Source organism: Pecten maximus, chromosome 18, assembly GCF_902652985.1.
Source record: "Pecten maximus chromosome 18, xPecMax1.1, whole genome shotgun sequence".
NCBI classification, from domain to species: Eukaryota; Metazoa; Mollusca; class Bivalvia; order Pectinida; family Pectinidae; genus Pecten; species Pecten maximus.
In genome coordinates this window covers 31,296,952-31,319,087 of record NC_047032.1, presented here as the reverse complement: position 1 = coordinate 31,319,087, position 22,136 = coordinate 31,296,952, and the positions used below count along the sequence as shown (strand labels likewise).

Sequence of the window (22,136 nt, the reverse complement as noted above, 5' to 3'; positions counted from 1 at the left end):
TACTTACCTTCCTCATACCCAGGACATAAACTTCCTCGTTTGTTAATACAACACCTACTTACATATTATGTCAATCACCAACACAACAGCTTAAATTAAAAGTGAGAGGGATTTCCTGGCAAACAACACTTTTATCACTTGTCAAGGTCATTGTCCTTCCTGCATTGTAATCCCTCATTTGAATGTCTGTATCCTGAAAGATTTGAAGATAAATTTTGCATTGTGTTTGATATCCTGGATACATTGAAAATATTTATGTACCTTACAGCTTAAATCCCGATCTATATCAGACAAATCTCTCATCTTTTTCTTACAGAAGTTTTATAAATGACCAATGATGGTCATACATACAGAGGTTTGATTGTTGATCCCTCTCATTCAGAGGTTTGATTGTTGATCCCTCTCATTCAGAGGTTTGATTGTTGATCCACCTAACATGAGGGTTCAATCACTGATCCACCTCATACAGATGTTTTATCACTGATCCACATCATACAGGTGTTTGATCACTGATCCACATCATACAGATGTTTGATCACTGATCCACCTCATACAGATGTTTGATCACTCAGACCCACATCATACAGATGGTTGATCACTCAGACTCACATCATACAGATGTTTGATCACTGATCCACCTCATACAGAAGTTTTATCACTGATCCCCCTCCTACAGATGTTTGATCACTGATCCACCTCATACAGATGTTTGATCACTGATCCCCCTCATACAGATGTTTGATCACTGATCCCCCTCATACAGATGTTTGATAATGAACCTCATGCATATACTTTACAGTACAAAACACCTGAACACATAATTATCACATTTATAGCATTAACTCATCAGAAAGATGTTATCGCTGATTTATTAATACAGATGGCTGCATTTGATTGATGCAAATTTTCATTCTTTATGTATGTATGCAAATGTTTGAAGGTATTCCAATTCAATCGCCTTTTGTTTGTGGTCTGTGGTCTGTCGTCTGTCTATAAAAAATCTTTTTACCACTACTTCTTTCTGTACATTTAGGTTAACCTTGATCAATTCTAAGTCTGATAAGAAAACAAAATGGTTAATTATAAGGCAGCCGTCTTGGATTTTGACAGTTATTGACTACAAGTTTGACCACTCTGACCCAGTTTTCCTTTATCCTCAGGGTTGACCACTCTGACCCAGTTTTCCTTTATCCTCAGGGTTGACCACTCTGACCCAGTTTTTTGTAATCCTCAGGTTTGACCACTTTGACCCAGTTTTCCTTTATCCTCAGGTTTGACCACTCTGACCCAGTTTTCCTTTATCCTCAGGTTTGACCACTCTGACCCAGTTTTCTGTAATCCTCAGGTTTGACCACTCTGACCCAGTTTTCTGTAATCCTCAGGTTTGACCACTCTGACCCAGTTTTCTGTAATCCTCAGGTTTGACCACTCTGACCCGGAGTTCCTGGCTCTAAAGGAAAACATCTTGTTCTTACTGGCTAACTGCAAATCAGCAAGTCCGGTCAACATGTTCCCCATCTTTGCCAGACTGGCCAGTTCAAAGGTAAGTTCAAAGGTATTAGTTCAAAGGTAAGTTCAAAGGTAAGTTTGTGTACGTATTGTTTACTTATGGACAACTTAATGTTTTCCTGAAGTAAAGAAATATTGATACAACATTGGAAGATGGATATATTACATTTATCGAAGTTCAAGGTTAAAGGTCATAATTGTAAACTCTATAGATAATTATGAATTATTATTCATATAATAAATCATGTTGATATTCCTGGTGTTTTACAGTTTGAACAGGTACAGATGAGAGAGGAACAAATCTTCGATTTCTTCAAAAAAAAATTAGCAGAACATGCTGAGAGATTTGACGTGAACAAATGCTCGGACTATATGGACGTATTCTTGGGCCTGAGTGCAGAGGAACGCCAACAGGAGGAGTACTCTGGTCAGAAACTAATTTATAATTAGCTCATCACCTTCCTTAAACACAGAGAACAAATGTTCCTTTCTCTAGAAGACTGTTGTAGTTAATTGTTATAGGTCCCTTTAGGGGCAGTTTTATATTTCGTTTTTTAAAAATCTGATGGAATATTGGAGCAAATTTAACCCTCTCATTTATCACATGTTGTATTTTGTTATGTTAATTATTGTACAAACAATGATCAAAATAATATTGACAAAATTACCTGGCTGGTTTCACCAGTTTCATTTTTTACCTGTATTAGAAATGATAGGTATAGGTATACATGGCACATGTCAACAAGATTTGAAGGAAATAAACCACAAATTTAGTGTCTAAAATATTGAAACTGTGAAATTCAACACTTTAATGATTAAATTTGCTTCAAAAATGTTATTGAAAGAGGTCTGAATGTTAATTTTAAATCAGAGATAAAGTTGAGATTAACTTTGAAATGTTTCTTCTATTTCAGAGCCAAATTTTTTCCGCAGTATCATAGACTTGTTTTTAGGTGGGGCAGACACTACCACATCAATGTTGTTATGGCAACTGGTTTATATGTCCAAGTACCAGGATGTCCAGAGACGATGCCAAGAGGAAATAGATCAGGTTTGTAGACATCGGTAGTACCGAACACCTATCAGACTTATAGAGACGATGACAAGACGAGATCAGGTTTGTAGACATCGGTAGTACTGAACACCTATCAGACTTATAGAGACGATGACAAGACGAGATCAGGTTTGTAGACATCGGTAGTACTGAACACCTATCAGACTTATAGAGACGATGACAAGACGAGATAGATCAGGTTTGTAGACATCGGTAGTACTGAACACCTATCAGACTTATAGAGACAATGACAAGACGATATCAGGTTTGTAGACATCGGTAGTAATGAACACCCATCAGACTTATATAGACGATGACAAGACGAGATAGATCAGGTTTGTAGACATCGGTAGTACTGAACACCTATCAGACGGATAGAGACGATGACAAGACGAGATCAGGTTTGTAGACATCGGTAGTAATGAACACCTATCAGACTTATAGAGACGATGACAAGACGAGATAGATCAGGTTTGTAGACATCGGTAGTACTGAACACCTATCAGACGGATAGAGACGATGACAAGACGAGATCAGGTTTGTAGACATCGGTAGTACTGAACACCTATCAGACTTATAGAGACGATGACAAGATGAGATAGATCAGGTTTGTAGACATCGGTAGTACTGAACACTTATCAGACTTATAGAGACGATGACAAGACGAGATAGATCAGGTTTGTAGACATCGGTAGTACTGAACACCTATCAGACTTATAGAGACGATGACAAGACGAGATCAGGTTTGTAGACATCGGTAGTACTGAACACCTATCAGACTTATAGAGACGATGACAAGACGAGATCAGGTTTGTAGACATCGGTAGTACTGAACACCTATCAGACTTATAGAGACGATGACAAGACGAGATAGATCAGGTTTGTAGACATCGGTAGTACTGAACACCTATCAGACTTATAGAGACGATGACAAGACGAGATAGATCAGGTTTGTAGACATCGGTAGTACTGAACACCTATCAGTCTTATAGAGACGATGACAAGACGAGATCAGGTTTGTAGACATCAGTAGTACTGAACACCTATCAGACATATAGAGAATGTAATGACTTATTTACTCAGTGACCACGATACAAATCCTCTGATTGATATAGTACTCGAGTTATAGAGAATGTAATGACTTATTTACTCAGTGACCACGATACAAATCCTCTGATTGATATAGTACTCGAGTTATTACCATCTCAGCTAACATACAGACATTGCTTTCTGTTCATTTTCAAATCTACCAAAAGTCAATGTAGCCCCCAGCTTTTTATTTAGTCCAGTAAATCATTGAGTAAATGAATGTCATCTCTGACTGAAGTTATTTAACCCACCATCTTATCGAATTGCTCTTTGTCCATCTGACATCTGTCTATCATCTGGCTGACCATTCTTCTGTCTGTCTGTCTGTCTGTCTGTCCATCCACAAATTTACAGGTATTGACCAATTTAAATTTGGTCAAAGTGTTCATTTCACAACAATACATACTGTAGTAAATAAAAAAGTCAAAGGTAAAGGTCATAAGGAAAAAAGGTCAAGGTCAAATTTTGTATCTTTTCACTGATGAATATTTTGTTATGATGTTAAGAAGTTATTCAGAATTAAACAAGAGTCACCTGACCAGAGATCAAGGTCACTGGGTCAAAGATCAAGGTCATTTGTGTCAAAAGATCAAGGACTGTGTGAATCTCTGACAATGACCCTGGCTGTTAGTAGTGGAGGTATTTAAGATTTAAATTAATCAATGACAGCTAACATATGACTATTATACTGGTATATACATTTCCGTTAGCCCAGCTAAAATAGAGGTGGAAGGAGGTCACAAGAGCAAGAGTCGAATCATTATAGTACATGTATAATGTTGATTGTGTTTGAAGTATGATTGTCAAACAATAGAACTAGAAATCTAAACGTGTGTTAAAGGAAATTATTGACTGTAATGTTTGATATTGAGTGGCAGATCCATCACAGAATTTTTAATATAACTTATTTGACAGTGTTTTCCATAATCACTGAAATATCAAGGTGAGTGATACTGGGCCTAGGTAATGTAAGGACTAAAGGTGTATTGTCTCCTGTTTTAAAAGGTGTAAATTAAGGGGTTTTTCCCCCAAAGATAATTTCATATTTTGAAAATAACAATGTACAGTGGAACTTCGTTAACTCGAAGTCGACGGGACCACGAAAAAACTTCGAGTTATCCGAGTGTTCGAATTAAGCGAGTTATCGTTTTTGGTGAAAAGTTTGGTCAATAATTGTCAACATTATATAATCATAATAACTCCGCTCTGTCGCTCATCAGTTCAGTGTAAAGACTGGTCAATACATGTAAATATATATGTAATGTTTAGTTATGTCACTTGTAATTTGGTGTAGTTTTGCCGATATACAGTCACGATAAAGTTTCTTTCACTTAATCACTTCAATAACGATCTGATGTGCAAGTCATGTTTGCAAAAGATAAACGATAAAACGGAATTCGACAAAATAACAAGTTATTAATGTCAAAACAAATAACCGTTTAAGTTTAACACAGATTGCATACAAAACGTAACAGAACCATTACCTTTTATTGGACATATATAAAATACTGTTTGATCGGCCTACTTACTTTTTATTCATAACCACGCCATTTCCATGTGTATTAGCACCGGAAGTTGGGCTGCGCATGTGCGTATAAAATGTTACTGTAACTGAGTTGGCGTTTTATCCGATTTAATAGACAGCACTGACCGTTACAGTTGTACTCTGAACACCTCGGCAGTAATTACGCTATTGTTTCAGCAGTTAAAAGATTTAATAGGCGCCGGTGACTGTGTCATTTCTACACCTGTAAAAACATCAGCCGGGTAGATCTACCGGTGTGTCAGAGATTAGTTCCGCTTGAGCGAACGGGTAGATGAGTTGTTGACTATCGTGTGTACTGATATCGGCGACCGCCTTGGAAAATTACCTGGTGTAAGTAAAGCAGTACTTTTTATCACCAAGACTTGTTGTTATAAGATTCAACCGACAATTTCTTTTATGAATTTATGAAACACTTATAATAGCATGCAGGTTAATAGTGCCGATATGTTCAGTATTACAAACGGAACTTAGCTCTTAAAAAAATGTCGGCGTTTGCCACCGATCGACGAAAATTATACTTCGAGTTATTCGAACATTTCAAGTAGGATTTTTATTGTTGGGACCAAATTTTTACTTCGTATTATCCGAGTTTTTCGAGTTATCCGAATTCGAATTATCCGAGTTTTTTTTACTAAGATAAAGAGAGAATTCGGCCGGGACCGGCGAGGTACTTCGAGTTAAGCGGGGTATTCGAGTTATCCGAGTTCGAGTTAACGAAGTTCCACTGTATATTTATCAATTTGACAACAATCTTAAACCAATTATTTAGGCCAATCCTGCACTTTATACAGGTAAAGTTTATAAGTGTTCCAGCGTATCAGATATGTTAAAATCAACACAGCCCTTACGCAGTTCCTTGACACATGTTGTTTTGTTGGTGTATAATAATTTTTGGATGGCAGTGTATACTCATCAAACTTGTTGATTCTAAAAACTACCAGCTAATACGTGACCATGTGTTGATGTAGGTCATAGGAAAAGACCGACAGGTCACGGTGGATGACAGAGCCAGTCTGCCTTATACTGATGCAACATTGAAAGAGTTAGGACGATCAGCAGGAACTAGTAAGTATCACTGAGGTAACCCTTACATAACAACAACAACAACAACAAACTGATGTATCCATACAGTTTAAATCCGGTGGTATACCTTCAGTAATTACTAACTGCCATGGCCAGCCTTCTTTGCCCCATGATATAAATATAATTAATAGAAAATTCTTTGCTAATTCAGACATACATCACCCATCTTCACTAGCCAAGGTTTATGATTACATTACACTGCACGAACCCATGGCAGATATCGTCATGTTCACACTGTTGCGCCCTGGAATCCCAGGGCATCCAATCAAATTGTGTTTTACATTCAGGTTTGATTTCGCAGCAAAAAAAAATTGCAGCGCCCAGGACAGAGCTATCTTGCCAACTATGTAACGATATTTTACCCAAATACCAGGACATACAATCTGTGGCGAATCATTCAGTGTTAGAGGGCCAGAACTGACGACCATATCTGCCAAGGTTTCTTGGAGTGTAACGTAATCACAAGCATTGGCTAGCGATGATGATGATCACCTCGACTTGTGTTACCGCTACTGAATGTCTTTTGCTCATAGTGTCCAGAGTTATGGCCCTTGGTCTATCAATGTCACCATGTGTGTCAAGAGTTATGGCCCTTTGTCTATTCATGGCCTCAGACCACAATTAATTTCCCTCTTTGTTCTACCAAAGAAAAATCGAAATCAAAATATTTCAGAAGTTTGCAAAAAATCTGGCTTTCACATCACGTGTAGAACTATTCAAGCTGAACATACAGTGAGCTGGAAAGTACCCCATGACCGGCATTTAACAAAGTTATTTATATTTAAGTGTAACCACCCTAATATATTGTAGGAAAATCCGGAAAATCACAAAATATTACTACTCAAGCCTTATAACTCCCCGTGTCCTGCCTCACAAACAAACATGGAAATGGTGTCAAAACAAAATTCTGCCACTAGATTAAATATTGCACTATAAATCTATGCTAAAATTATGTCCATATCTGTAACAGCTAAGTCAGGAAAAAATATTTAGCAACAGTCCTGAAATTTCAATATGTACTACATTCGTGTACAACGACCCGGAAGTATAATTGTGGTCTGAGGCCTCATGTCGTCATGTGTGTCAAGAGTTATAGCCCTTTGTCTATCTTTGTCACCATGTGTGTCCAGAGTTATGGCCCATGATCTATCCTTGTCAACATGTGTGTCCAGAGTTATGGCCCTTGGTCTATCCATGTCGCCATTTGTGTGTGTGTCCAGAGTTATGGCCCTTGGTCTGTCCTTTGCCATGTTAAATCTTTGCTGATAAAATATTCGTGAATAGTTAATTCTTGTTTAAATAAATCTCTTTGATCACACTTTGGTATATAAATGACCTTGACCTTTTACCCTATTTGTTCCACAGTTGTTAACACAGCATTACGTACAAACACAGAGGAGACCATGATTGGAGAATTCAAAATTCCAAAAGATTCCATCATTGTTTGTGACCTTCGTCAACCTCATATTGATGAGGAATTCTGGGAAGAGCCTGCCAGATTTCATCCAGACAGATTTTTAGTATCGACCAAAGACAAACCTTACCATATGTATGGAATGGGTAAGATATACATGTATACCACCTTACTTTAACCAGTACAGAAGTTAGCATTAATACCATATTTATCCTGTAATAAACCCAGCAGACCAACATGATTAATTTATCTTGAGTGACAAATGATCAGCTTGGTAATACAAATGTTCATGCAGATATGCAACATTCTAATGAAATGCAGTCTTAAATTTCCTACCCTATACAGTATAAAATGTATCTGATTGTGTCAAACACTCATTGTTTTGGTAAAAGAGCTCTTTATTTCCTGGTATTAGAATCAGGTGAGCGATACAGGCCCATTGGGTCTCGTTTTATGCTGGTATTGATTCGAAATATATTTTTGACTTTACAGGTCCACGCCAGTGTGTGGCTAAAGTGGCTGCAGAATCCTTACTGTTTATCTTCCTTTCCAACATGCTACAAACATTTCGCATCACAGCTACAGGGGACCCCCAGCAAACAGATGTGTCTCTCGATAGCTTTTATACAGGTGTCTCGCTCAGACCAAAACTTGAAACGTTCAATTTCTCACCGAGGATTTAGAAGAAATACAAAGGCGTACAAAGTCAATAGGAGAAAGGCTAGAGTGACAGTCGTGTGTTGTTCATAGATGAAGGACAGAGGTCAGAAACATAAGTACAAAGGTCAATAGGACAAAGGTCAATGGGACAGACGTGTATTGATTGTTAATAGATGGACAGAGGTCAGAGACAAAGGTACAAATGTCAATGGGACAAAGGCAAGAGTGACAGACATGTATTATTTGTTCATACATGGACAAGGTTAGCATCATAAGTACAAAGGTCAATAGGACAAAGGTCCATGAGACAAAGGTCAATGGGACAAAGTTCAATGGAACAAAGGTCAAGAACCATACAGCTGATACTGATAAATGGTACCTATGTCAATGGACTCGGTAACAAAGAAAATAACAAGTTCTAGAAGTAAGGCGAATGGTCCTCAAAGGCCGATGGGAAGAGACAACCTAACACAGGAAAGGTGATATGTATATATACAGCCAGTTTAAACTGTACTTACCGAGGTACATTTACACTGAGTTTCTGTAGCTGACTCGTCTCCTTTGTGTGAAGTTGTCGCACACTAAAATCAGATAATAGTGACCTATATTTTGGTCCAATGAAATCCACATTAAGGTCATGGTTTCTTCATTTTATGTGCATAAAACTAGGTCAAAGTGATCACCAACTAAAACTGGGTCATGGTGACCACCAATCAAAACTAGATTGAAGGGAAAAAATCAAGTTTTTGTTTATATGTAAAATTCTCCTGGCCAACCAACATGGTATTCCTTTATTTTTTATGGTATCCCTTTACCAGTTACTGGTATATAAGCTGGTTGATACCTGGAACCGTCCAAAAACATCAAAACAGTATTAACAATCAAATAATTTGAGTATGGAAGAGATGTACATTGGAAGTCAGACTCAGAATTGTACAGATTTGGGAAAGAATCTGATATCATGGAACCGGTTGTAGAATGTCTCAGAAATCCTTGTATCCTAAACAGTAGTTAGCTATGGAACCTGTATGTAAAGTATTATGTATAAGAAAATTTATTGATCTTTTACTGAATACTGTATAAACGAAATATTCTTGTGTACTTTCTTTTTGTGGTTTGGAGATTTCTAGTAAGTTTGTTGTATTTATATTTGTGGTTCCTTAGCAACCATGAATACAATGAAAGTTTCTACACAAGAAGGGTTTCTTGTTATACAGTATAATTGTACAGTATCTTTTGTATGTACAATGTATATCAAAATTTTGTTTTATAAAGTTATGTCTGATTATCTTACCTTGATTTTATAAAGTTATCTGTCTGAATATCTTACCTTGATTTTTTTTTAAATTTGTTACATTAACAAATACAACCCGTTGCTATGGAAGTAGGTGTGACCAGTCTCAAAATTGGACACGCATAACTAAACCCCAGGAGGGACCTACATAGGAAATGGAAGAAAGATTTGGATGGACTGACATACTGACGAAAAAGTGGACGACGTCGGACCACAAATGAAGCACCAAAAAGCCCACTATCATCATAATTAAAAAATATATAATTTGACATACAAGCAGTAATACCAAATTTTGCATTAAATTTCAAATAGTGATTTCATGTACTGTATGATAGATTCATGGAAATAAAATTTCTGGAACAGTTGCAAGACAGCATTTTGGATGCCAAAATCAAAGATATATCATGATGCTAAAATAACTCGGGCTCTTTGTTGTCATCAGCCAAGTACCTGTAGTTGTTTTCCAGAAAATCGCCCTTATAGTGATGGAGGGCTTTTATATAACGTCACAACAGTGATTTAGGTACCAACTGAAGCAATAGTTGATGAATTACATTGTGTAAATCCAAGATCGGTGATTAACTTAAAACAATTTTATTTTAAATTTTAAATTAAATTTTTCGTTTATCAAGTGGCCATAACTCCGCCAATGATGTCCACGAAAATTTGCTATCAAACTTAGCCGAGCCATTTAGACATTTAAGGTTGTAACAAAGTTTCAAGAAAATCTGATTATATTTGTTGCTGTTATTGCACGGAAACGAAGTGACAGACAAACCCAAATCAATATCCCCCGTTTCGGTTAAAGCGGGGGGGATAAAAACCCATCACTCAACTATTTACTTGTAAAATCAGTCAACCTCTAAAATGTAAGATTGCTTCAGAGGCTGTTACCCCCTTTGACAAAGCCTTTCCCCGTGTTTTAAATAGTAATTTATATTTCAAGCGTTTTAATACAAAACAAGAAGAGTTGATATGTGTATAAAATGAGTTTACTTCACCAGATTGATCTCTTATTTCTGACACACACTGTGCTGGGAGTTCAACCCACAGCACCTAACAACCAACTTATAGCAGCAAAATAAATACACAAAATCAAAAACAGTTGAGGGTTCATAAAGATATTCAAAGATACACCCAGTAAATGGGCTTAGTTCAGTCACAGGAAAACAAATTAGTTAAACCCAGGGCCGACTAATAGAGATTCTTCATAGAGCCGATGGTCTCCACCAGGTTTGGTATTTCGTTGTAAGATTTGGTCTTTTGTTTCTAGCTTATTCATCATCATGGAATTGGAGGAATTGATCTGTCCGGTCGAAATAGTTTTGGTCTGGCCCAAATTGAAAGATTTGTTCATCTGATTTTTCTCTCTCACTAATTGGCTTATCTAACCCACTTCACAATAGTATTTCAAAAAGAAAAGAATTTAATGTAAATACAGTTTCAGTCTTTATCGACTTAAGATCTCGGTCTACGAGAGCATATTGGGAGTAATTTATAATTATAATAAAATTAATTGTTATAGATTTAGATTTGTTAGATAAACTTAGCATCAAAGAATGAAATCAGGATTGTGAAATGGGGTTAGACATCGCCATGGTTTCGTAATTGTCAATGACCAAGACAAAATGTCATTAAAAAATGACAAATTGTCAGTAAACAATTATGGAGTCATTTAGGTAATAATGACTAGAGGATGCTGCCATCATCTCAAATACTAATAGGGTCCAATGATAAAGGCTAACTCAAGTCACAGAATAATCCTGTCATCATGACCTGTCTCTTGGTGAATTTCTGAACATTTTCTTCTACTTCAAGAAGGATGGTGAAAGCACTATTTTTCTGATCACTTTGTAGAATTGGTTCACATAAATTTTCTCAACGAATTTAACATGATTTTCATAAAAGAAACACATTTGTGAAACAATTCTACAACAAATTACAGTTTTATGTTGCTAATGATTGATTAGCGTTAATCATCGTAGTGTGTGCGAACTTTGGACAACAGAGCATCGCAGGTCTTCTTGGCGTCTCCCAGTAACATAGAGGTGTTCTCTTTGAAGAAGATTGGGTTGTCTACAGCAGCATAGCCAACACCCAATGTTCTCTTCATCACAATCACCTGTAAACGAGAAAAATTAATTTGTCATTAATGAAGCTTTACTAATCAGGAGTATACTATACTAGTTTTATCAATTGCCTATACTTATCAAGCTTTCAGAGACACAGAGTATGTTTTTGACTACTAAAAATGGATTTAACCCTTGGGTTGAAGAATGGTTAAGAAACTTGTCTTATAAATATGTTTCGACCCTTGAGAGGTCTGAGAAAAATTTGAGTTCTGATATTGCTAAAACAATCATAAGTTACACTACACAGGAATAAGACTTACATTTTTGGAGTTCCAGACGCGGAGGACTGGCATACCAGCAATGATTGAATTGGGGTCCTCCTCAGCGGCAGAGTTAACAGTGTCATTGGCTCCAATCACCAACACGAGATCCGTTTCTGGGAAGTCGTCATTAATCTCATCCATCTCCAAGACAACGTCGTAAGGTACTCCAGCCTCAGCCAGCAAAACGTTCAGCTGACCAGGCATACGGCCTGAAAATTGAGAAAAAATAAAACTCACACATGATCACAGATGTTAAGCAGTGTTGTCAACCTCAGAATAAAATTACTGTATACCATTATAATATGTGTTTATACATTCCAGATCTATAGAAAGTCCCCACACAAACTACTGTAAACCATTATAAGTTCTGTAATTCACTTACAACCACAATGTCATATATCATAACATATTTATCTTAAACCAGCAGTCAAAACAAATTATTTCCTTTGATGCTGGGATCAGACGCTGCGGCCACTTTATTCATGACTACAGTATGTGTTAATCACAGTAAAACTGGTGTAGAGCTGCACTGCTTCACCACAAACATTTGAATTTCATTTGAGTTTTCCTGATCACTCAAAATTTAATGGGCACAGCTAGGGACTAATGTGAAGTTTGAGAAATATCCCTCCAGTACTAATAAAGAAATAGCAATTACTAAGGATTACTTACAGACAGACCATGGATGGAAGAGGAACAGGGTGGGCTAAAAATACTAAATCTATATTAACATAAAAAGTCGGGTAACAAATCCTGAATGAATTATCTGTATTAAACAGACTTTATTTATCTGTGACATACGTACCAGCGACGGGGTGAACACCAAATCGACAGTTGATGCCTTTTTTCTTGAGAAGCTCCACCATTTCGGCTATGGGGTATTGTGCCTTAGCGACACACAGTCCGTATCCAGGGGTGATGATGATGTTACGGGCCTGGGTGATGAGTTCAGCTGCTGAATCTACATTGATCTCGGTGTGTTCACCTGTGATCTCCATTGGCTTGCCTCCGCCGGTAGCCAAGGTTCCGTAACCACCAAGAATCACGCTAGTCAGGGATCTGTTCATGGCCTGGAGTGAAAATATCATAGGGTCAGAATCACAAAATATCATAGGGGTCACAGGATCATAATCAAATTCAAAAATTTTATTTGTAAATTTGAGTACTCAAGACTTGTTTGGAGTAATATCTTAAATTCCTGAACGCTCAAAATGGTTTTGGACTACTGATGGTTTGATGATACTCTGCTATACTATGGAGTTTGGTCAAGATGTTAAAAACACAAATTGACAAGTACAAGATTACATGGATAATAAAAAGACCAATCACTACTCACTTAATACATGCTAGAGGAGAGAATGGCTTGAGAGCATCCAATCATAGTTTACCTTACACATGACGTAGGAGAGAATCCAATCGTAACTTACCTTACACATGATGTAGGAGAGGATCCAATTGTAACTTACCTTACACATGATGTAGGAGAGGATCCAATCATAACTTACCTTACACATGATGTAGGAGAGGATCCAATCGTAACTTACCTTACACATGATGTAGGAGAGGATCCAATCGTAACTTACCTTACACATGATGTAGGAGAGAATCCAATCATAACTTACCTTACACATGATGTAGGAGAGAATAGCTCCCGAGAATCCAATCATAACTTACCTTACACATGACGTAGGAGAGAATCCAATTGTAACTTACCTTACACATGATGTAGGAGAGAATCCAATCGTAACTTACCTTACACATGACGTAGGAGAGGATCCAATCATAACTTACCTTACACATGACGTAGGAGAGAATCCAATCGTAACTTATCTTACACATGATGTAGGAGAGGATCCAATCGTAACTTACCTTACACATGACATAGGAGAGGATCCAATCGTAACTTACCTTACACATGATGTAGGAGAGGATCCAATTGTAACTTACCTTACACATGATGTAGGAGAGAATCCAATCATAACTTACCTTACACATGATGTAGGAGAGAATCCAATCGTAACTTACCTTACATATGACGTAGGAGAGAATCCAATCGTAACTTACCTTACACATGATGTAGGAGAGAATCCAATCGTAACTTACCTTACATATGACGTAGGAGAGAATCCAATCGTAACTTACCTTACACATGACGTAGGAGAGAATCCAATCGTAGCTTACCTTACACATGACGTAGGAGAGAATCCAATCGTAGCTTACCTTACACATGACGTAGGAGAGGATCCAATCGTAACTTACCTTACACATGACGTAGGAGAGAATCCAATCGTAACTTACCTTACACATGATGTAGGAGAGGATCCAATCGTAACTTACCTTACACATGACGTAGGAGAGAATCCAATCGTAACTTACCTTACACATGATGTAGGAGAGAATAGCTCCAGAGGATCCAATCATAGCGCCAACGATAGTCATGATGTTGTTGTTCAACATGAAGCCTTCGGCACACAGGGCCCAGCCAGAGTAACTGTTCAGTACAGTGATAACTACTGGCATGTCAGCGCCTGTAGAATAGCAAAAAGACTTTATAGTCCTGAGCATTGGATCACAATTGAATTATCTCCCTTCCATCTTTTCGTGAAAAATATTCATGGCATGCGAGATATAAAACATTCTGATTTGTCATTAAAAAGGGATTGCAAAGTTATAAAAGTGGACTAGAACTGTCTACAGGATTCTACTCATTTTCCTATCTGTTCTTGTCAGATGAAAGGGCGCATGGACGTAATAGCGGACATAAAACCTGTTAAATAAATAAATAAATAGATAAATAAAAGTTTACAGGATGGCTTTTCTACTTTCTAATGATCTACTTTGAAGGTCTCGCCCTACAAACCTCCAATGGCTGCCGTAAGTGTCACACCCATAACGGAGGACAAAGCAGTTGTCACTCCAAGCATGCCCATGGTGGTTGCTGGATTTTCGCTAGTCATGAAAAGGCCCATGGCGGCAACATTGCTAGCCATCATACCACCGTTGAGAAAGTGTCTTCCTGGTAAATGCAATGGATCTGACTTCAGTACGCCTGGAATAGAAAGTAAACAAGCATTCTGAGTTTTGGAGAAGTTAATACAGGTATAAGTGAAACCAGAATTTGAACAAAATCAAGTGAATCAAATTCAAGAAATGGCCTTGATAATCAAAAGTTAAGACAGAAAATTGTGTAACATTGTCAAATCTACAACAGACTTATAAAATCTTTTTGGTTTATTGCATTAAAAAAACCTACCGTGAAGTTTGCCAAAGGCTACCAGACTTCCAGTGAAGGTGACACCTCCGATGAAGGTTCCAAGGAAGAGGAAGGTCTTGATGACATTGGCCGCTGGATCAGTGGCGAAGTGTGGCTGCTCCAGAATGTAGTTACTGTAACAGGTAAGTACGGCGGCCACACCCACCAGGCTGTGGAACAAGGCCACTACCTGAGGGAGGTCCGTCACCTCAATACGCTTAGCAGCGATGGCTCCCAAAAGTCCACCTGGAAAACCATGTGAATTATAATACATTGTCACCTCAATACGCTTAGCAGCAATGGCTCCCAACAGTTCACCTAGAAAACCATGTCAATTATAATACATTGTCACCTCAATACGATTAGCAGCAATGGCTCCCAACAGTTCACCTAGAAAACCATGTCAATTATAATACATTGTCACCTCCATACGCTTAGCAGCGATGGCTCCCAACAGTTCACCTGGAAAACCATGTCAATTATAATACATTGTCACCTCAATATGCTTAGCAGCGATGGCTCCCAACAGTTCACCTAGAAAACCATTCAATTATAATACATTGTCACCTCAATATGCTTAGCAGCGATGGCTCCCAACAGTTCACCTAGAAAACCATGTCAATTATAATACATTGTCACCTCAATACGCTTAGCAGCAATGGCTCCCAACAGTCCACATGGAAACCATGTGAATTATATGTACATCTTTTATCAACTCATTATAATGGAAACTGTTTATCCAGAATTTATCTAAAGGGAATGTTATCGATAAAGGACCCCATGGGTCACACTAGCCTTATTTACATAAAACATAATTGTCCTCCCCCTGAAATGCTTCACACGAAATCTGGTTGTAATCCACCCAAGAGTTAAGGAGAATTAGAGTATAAGAGCAAAATTTCAGCAAAAACAAATGCTCTATCCGAAATTGATGGAAAGAAAATAGTGTAAGCTCCAAATCTTGTGTGATCCTCTTGGCCCCAAATTTGGTGTCATCCCCTCAAACCCCAATCTCACCTGATCCCAAGCAAGCTGCCATCTGAGCAAAGTTTTCATAGTTAGGCTTGAGGATTCCTAGAGTTCCTCCGAGTGCTCCAGCCACTCCAATCATTCCTAGTGCATTACCTGGAGACAACAAACGAAACGATAACAGCATAACAAAATTACTGTCATATGGGGACAGAAATTCCTAATCAACATCTTTTTTCCGTGTGTTCAAACACTCTTATTCATGTTTTGATTGAATCCGATACTCATTCAAACAATCATACCTGCTAGTTATTTTCTTACAATATCATGATTTCAAGCCTTTCAAATAAATTATTGCCAAATGATAAGGAATCAATATAAACTTGTTTACTGAATATCTACATGGAAATACGGCAAAACTGTTTGGTAGAATGATACGAAGTACTATGGTTGATCTGCTCAGTTTGTCACTCATGCTTAAGATTTCACACATTTGTAACATCATTTTTTGTTGCGTGCACAAGTTATACATATTCTTGTTTTATTTTGACGATAAACTTTAATCAATTTAGATTTTTAATGGTTTTAATAGTTTTATTGTGTTTTTCTTGCCAATATGCCCCTGAAATCAAAAGTAAAATCTGAGTTGGCCATTTTGTTGTTAGTGTAAACAACCGGTATAAACTAGCCAATTTCGTAGCATTAGGCTATATCATCAAATGAATTTGCTTTTAAAATAAGAAAATACTTATCAGTATCTTATTTTTCAATACTTATCGATTCATTTGTTAAATACATATTTCTTCGTCAATTTCTTCATAAACTATGCTTAACCTGCAAGTAAAATGAGCGTGTTTCATGACGTCTTAGGTCGTCACAAAGGAAATAAGGTGTCAAGAAGAATATGGGAGCACTTTTTTCTTATATTTCAAGATGTCCGAATACAGAAGGAGGTAATTCCCCACTGGTGCTGTTTTCTTAAAAGGGAGATATTTCACCCTCTCCTGCTGTTGTTCGTTAAGGGAGATAACTTACCCACTCGTGATGTTTTCTGTAAAGGGAGCTAACTTATCCACTAATGATGTTTTCTGTAAAGGGCGATAACTTACCCACTCATGATGTTTTCTGTCAAGGGAGATAACTTACTCACTCATGATGTTTTTCTGTAAAGGGAGATAACTTACCCACTCGTGCAGTCTTTTGTGAAGCAAGTCCTGTTAAGGCTCCAACACAGCACAATCCTGATGCCAAATACACCATCTGGTGGACATCTGGATATTCTCCCATCTTCAGAGCTAGACCATAAGATCCAATGAATGATGCCCCAGGTATCATGTACAGAGTGTTGTATTCCTTGGGGTCAGCTACAAAACAAATACTTCTATACAGTTTCCTGTTGTTTTACTATAGTTTCCTGTTGTTTTACTATACAGTTTACTGTCGTTTTACTATACAGTTTACTGTCATTTTACTATACAGTTTGATGTCGTTTTACTATACTTTATATCTTTTTGTAATCCACTAACATAGGACAAGTTAACAAAGAAATCTGTTCGCTGATTTTTATTTTAATTTGTAAACAATGCCAAAACATGATGAAGAAAGAAAACAACTCTATTTCTGTATTCAGATAGGTACTCCGGGACCCCATGAGATGCGTGCGCATATCACCAGTCATAGCGTGATCAATTACCAGAAAGGGTCGGATGTAAACAATTTTACTAGACCCATTTCATTCAATTTATTCCACGTATACACTTTTATATCACTCAATAGTGATTGTGTTTGATTAAAAATATTGTGGGACACGTTTTTATCACATTGTTGGTGGCTTTAATAAGCCCAAACTCTGTTATTTGGTGCTGTACCCGAGGGGTCAGCCTTGACCACACGTTAATGTGGTGCACGTCAATGGCCGCCATCTTGGGAAAAACGAAAAAAGTGCAAAGCATCGTTGCGGAGTTTGACTTTGTGGGCCAGATTTTGAATAACATGGAGCCCAGAAACACACATAAAAACAAGTCAAAGGATTTGAAAGGGTCGCCTAAACCGCAAACTGACAAACAGGCTGTAAAAAGCAGCACATCAATCAGCGGTGGACAGAGCGAATTGTCCAAGATGGCTGACGTTGACATGGGGAAAACTACCCCCGCGCTGTCGAACCCAGTTGCGAGCACAAGCGCTCAGTTTCCATTAACTACTTTTGGAATATAACTTTAATAGCTTTTAAAACTAGTTCCTTAATGTTGTTAGTATGTAATTAACTTTCAGTAATAGATATAAACAGATTCTATCACTGTCCTGATCAAATCTGTAAAGGAGAGACCACAGACCTTGTGTTTAGTAGTGGGGACAATTGTCGTGGGATTTCACAGCGACTGTCTAGGTATAAAAATACTTACTTGGACGCTTGAACATGTCAAGCATTCTCTGTGTGACAGTAAAGCCACCCCCGATGTTGATGGCGGAGAGGAACGTAGCGGTCGCAGCGAACACTTCCATTGAGTTGGTGGGAGCGTAGCCACCACCCATCAGTAGGAGACCTCCAACTGCCGTCGTTCCAGAAATGGCATTGGTGACGGACATGAGTGGGGAATGGAGAGCAGGGGTTACTCCCCATACCGTGTGGTAACCTGAAACATATACAGTGTAATATAAGCTATTGTCAACTAGAAACAGTCTAATATTTAATCTATTGTCAACTAGAAACACAAAGGAATGAATATAATCTATTGTCAACTAGAAACACAAAGGAATGAATATAATCTATTGTCAACTAGAAACATTCTAATATTTAATCTATTGTCAACTAGAAACAGTCAAATATAATCTATTGTCAACTAGAAACACAAAGGAATTAATATAATCTATTGTCAACTAGAAACATTCTAATATTTAATCTATTGTCAACTAGAAACAGTCAAATATAATCTATTGTCAACTAGAAACACAAAGGAATTAATATAATCTATTGTCAACTAGAAACATTCTAATATAATCTATTGTCAACTAGAAATAGTCTAATATAATCTATTGTCAACTAGAAACACAAAGGAATGAATATAATCTATTGTCAACTAGAAACATTCTAATATAATCTATTGTCAACTAGAAACAGTCAAATATAATCTATTGTCAACTAGAAACACAAAGGAATTAATATACAGTCGAACCTGTCTATAAAGGACACCTAAGGGACAAGACAAAAGTGTCCTTTATAGAGAGGTGTCCTTTATATAGAGGTTCAACGAGTTATGTCCCTTATAAACGAAGAAACAAACCAAAGTCTGTTTATAGTACACTATATGTCTCCTGATTTATTATATTTAAACACTTAAACTAATGAATAAAAGACAAATAATTAAAGATAAATGCTTAATTGATTAATTTTCAATCATTCATCTGACACAAAAATTGAAGTTGATATTTTTAATAATTTATATTAAGCCTATAGTTTCAAAACAAATCTTCACAATATCATACTATACTGAATATCTATTCAGACAAATACTCAACATAGTCAAAAAAGTAAAGGTAATTCTTATCATAGTAAAACAATTTTCATTAATCCTCAATATTTTGGAAAACAAATATGTTTGAAATATCTTTTCTATTACAACATTAACTCTTGATAAATGAAAGTGCATTTTCCTCTGATAATTATAATCCCTAAGCATCTATTTCGAGACATATTTTCTGAAATCCATGTAGGGATTTAATTTAATAAATACCGTTTTCTGGTTCAGTCAATTAGTATAGTGTATACAAAGACACTCGGAACTCTTCAGCTGTTCTTAATATGTAACGTAGTCGTATTCCGAGGAGTTCCGAGTGTGAGAAAATGGCGGCTGATAACCATGTGCCTGCCCTGTCAGATTTGCATACGGTTGATTTTGTAAGTAAAACAATTATGACAGACATAACTATTGCTTTGTCTCTCTTTTGTTGGTCCTGATAATGATTTAATTACCCCCTGACCATTCTTGTTGTCTAGGCTATGGTTGAATGGCTAAGCTTAGCTGTCACCGGTGGGGTTGAGTAAACAAACACCTCTGCCGATGGCAATCGGTCACTCTCTTGTAATTACTGCCTATTGTTACAGCAACTTACAGGTAACAGGACAATTAGTGACTGATGAAGTGGCTTCCTAAGTTAGCATTGCTGCCAGGGGAGTTGAGTAATTAATGCTCTGCTTGTTATTTAGAAACGTTTTACACACAAATATCAACACGGCTATGGTTTCACGTGTCCGTTATACGGAATTTTTAACAACTTTACGGACAAAAATAAGTGTCCGCTGTCCGCATAAGGAAGGTGTCCGCTATATACATGATATTTATATAGTGATTTTCATTGGGGATTCCTGAAAGTGTCCGTTATGGACAGGTGTCCGCTATATAAGGGTGTCCGCTATTACAAGTTTGACTGTAATCTATTGTCAACTAAAAACAGTCTAATATAATCTATTGTCAACTAGAAACACAAAGGAATGAATATAATCTATTGTCAACTAGAAACACAAAGGAATTAATATAATCTATTGTCAACTAGAAATAGTCTAATATAATCTATTGTCAACTAGAAACAGTCTAATATAATCTATTGTCAACTAGAAACACAAAGGAATGAATATAATCTATTGTCAACTAGAAATACAAAGGAATGAATATAATCTATTGTCAATTAGAAACACAAAGGAATGAATATAATCTATTGTCAACTAGAAATAGTCTAATATAATCTATTGTCAACTAGAAACAGTCTAATATTTAATCTATTGTCAACTAGAAACAGTCTAATATAATCTATTGTCAACTAGAAACACAAAGGAATGAATATAATCTATTGTCAACTAGAAACACAAAGGAATGAATATAATCTATTGTCAACTAGAAATAGTCTAATATAATCTATTGTCAACTAGAAACACAAAGGAATGAATATAATATATTGTCAACTAGAAACAGTCTAATATTTAATCTATTGTCAACTAGAAATAGTCTAATATAATCTATTGTCAACTAGAAACAGTCTAATATTTAATCTATTGTCAACTAGAAACAGTCTAATATAATATATTGTCAACTAGAAACACAAAGGAATTAATATAATCTATTGTCAACTAGAAACAGTCTAATATAATCTATTGTCAACTAGAAACACAAAGGAATGAATATAATCTATTGTCAACTAGAAACACAAAGGAATTAATATAATCTATTGTCAACTAGAAACACAAAGGAATGAATATAATCTATTGTCAACTAGAAACACAAAGGAATTAATATAATCTATTGTCAACTAGAAATAGTCTAATATAATCTATTGTCAACTAGAAACAGTCTAATATAATCTATTGTCAACTAGAAACACAAAGGAATGAATATAATCTATTGTCAACTAGAAACACAAAGGAATTAATATAATCTATTGTCAACTAGAAATAGTCTAATATAATCTATTGTCAACTAGAAACACAAAGGAATTAATATAATCTATTGTCAATTAGAAACACAAAGGAATGAATATAATCTATTGTCAACTAGAAATAGTCTAATATAATCTATTGTCAACTAGAAACAGTCTAATATTTAATCTATTGTCAACTAGAAACAGTCTAATATAATCTATTGTCAACTAGAAACACAAAGGAATGAATATAATCTATTGTCAACTAGAAACACAAAGGAATGAATATAATCTATTGTCAATTAGAAACACAAAGGAATGAATATAATCTATTGTCAACTAGAAATAGTCTAATATAATCTATTGTCAACTAGAAACAGTCTAATATTTAATCTATTGTCAACTAGAAACAGTCTAATATAATCTATTGTCAACTAGAAACACAAAGGAATGAATATAAT

At 36.4% G+C, this 22,136-nt stretch overlaps 2 protein-coding genes across 2 annotated transcripts in view; one reads left to right on the top strand and one right to left on the bottom strand.

Annotated features, from left to right (window-relative positions):
• The window catches only part of LOC117316069 (cytochrome P450 2J6-like), a 37,745-nt gene extending 28,061 nt beyond the window's left edge, over positions 1-9,684 (top strand). The window contains exons 3-8 of the mRNA XM_033870551.1: positions 1,420-1,543; positions 1,780-1,936; positions 2,424-2,560; positions 6,167-6,263; positions 7,647-7,841; positions 8,188-9,684. Of these exons, the coding sequence (XP_033726442.1) occupies positions 1,420-1,543; positions 1,780-1,936; positions 2,424-2,560; positions 6,167-6,263; positions 7,647-7,841; positions 8,188-8,378 (901 nt within the window). The 3' untranslated portion in view covers positions 8,379-9,684. The remainder of the gene's footprint in view (positions 1-1,419; positions 1,544-1,779; positions 1,937-2,423; positions 2,561-6,166; positions 6,264-7,646; positions 7,842-8,187) is intronic.
• A 939-nt stretch (positions 9,685-10,623) lies between these two features.
• LOC117316067 (NAD(P) transhydrogenase, mitochondrial-like) overlaps positions 10,624-22,136 on the bottom strand; it is a 30,124-nt gene continuing 18,611 nt past the window's right edge. Inside the window, exons 8-16 of the mRNA XM_033870544.1 lie at positions 18,669-18,899; positions 17,451-17,630; positions 16,315-16,422; positions 15,298-15,543; positions 14,905-15,093; positions 14,421-14,572; positions 12,850-13,114; positions 12,042-12,253; positions 10,624-11,771 (exon numbers count right to left, since the gene is read on the bottom strand). Coding sequence (XP_033726435.1) covers positions 11,622-11,771; positions 12,042-12,253; positions 12,850-13,114; positions 14,421-14,572; positions 14,905-15,093; positions 15,298-15,543; positions 16,315-16,422; positions 17,451-17,630; positions 18,669-18,899 — 1,733 coding nt within the window. The 3' untranslated portion in view covers positions 10,624-11,621. The remainder of the gene's footprint in view (positions 11,772-12,041; positions 12,254-12,849; positions 13,115-14,420; positions 14,573-14,904; positions 15,094-15,297; positions 15,544-16,314; positions 16,423-17,450; positions 17,631-18,668; positions 18,900-22,136) is intronic.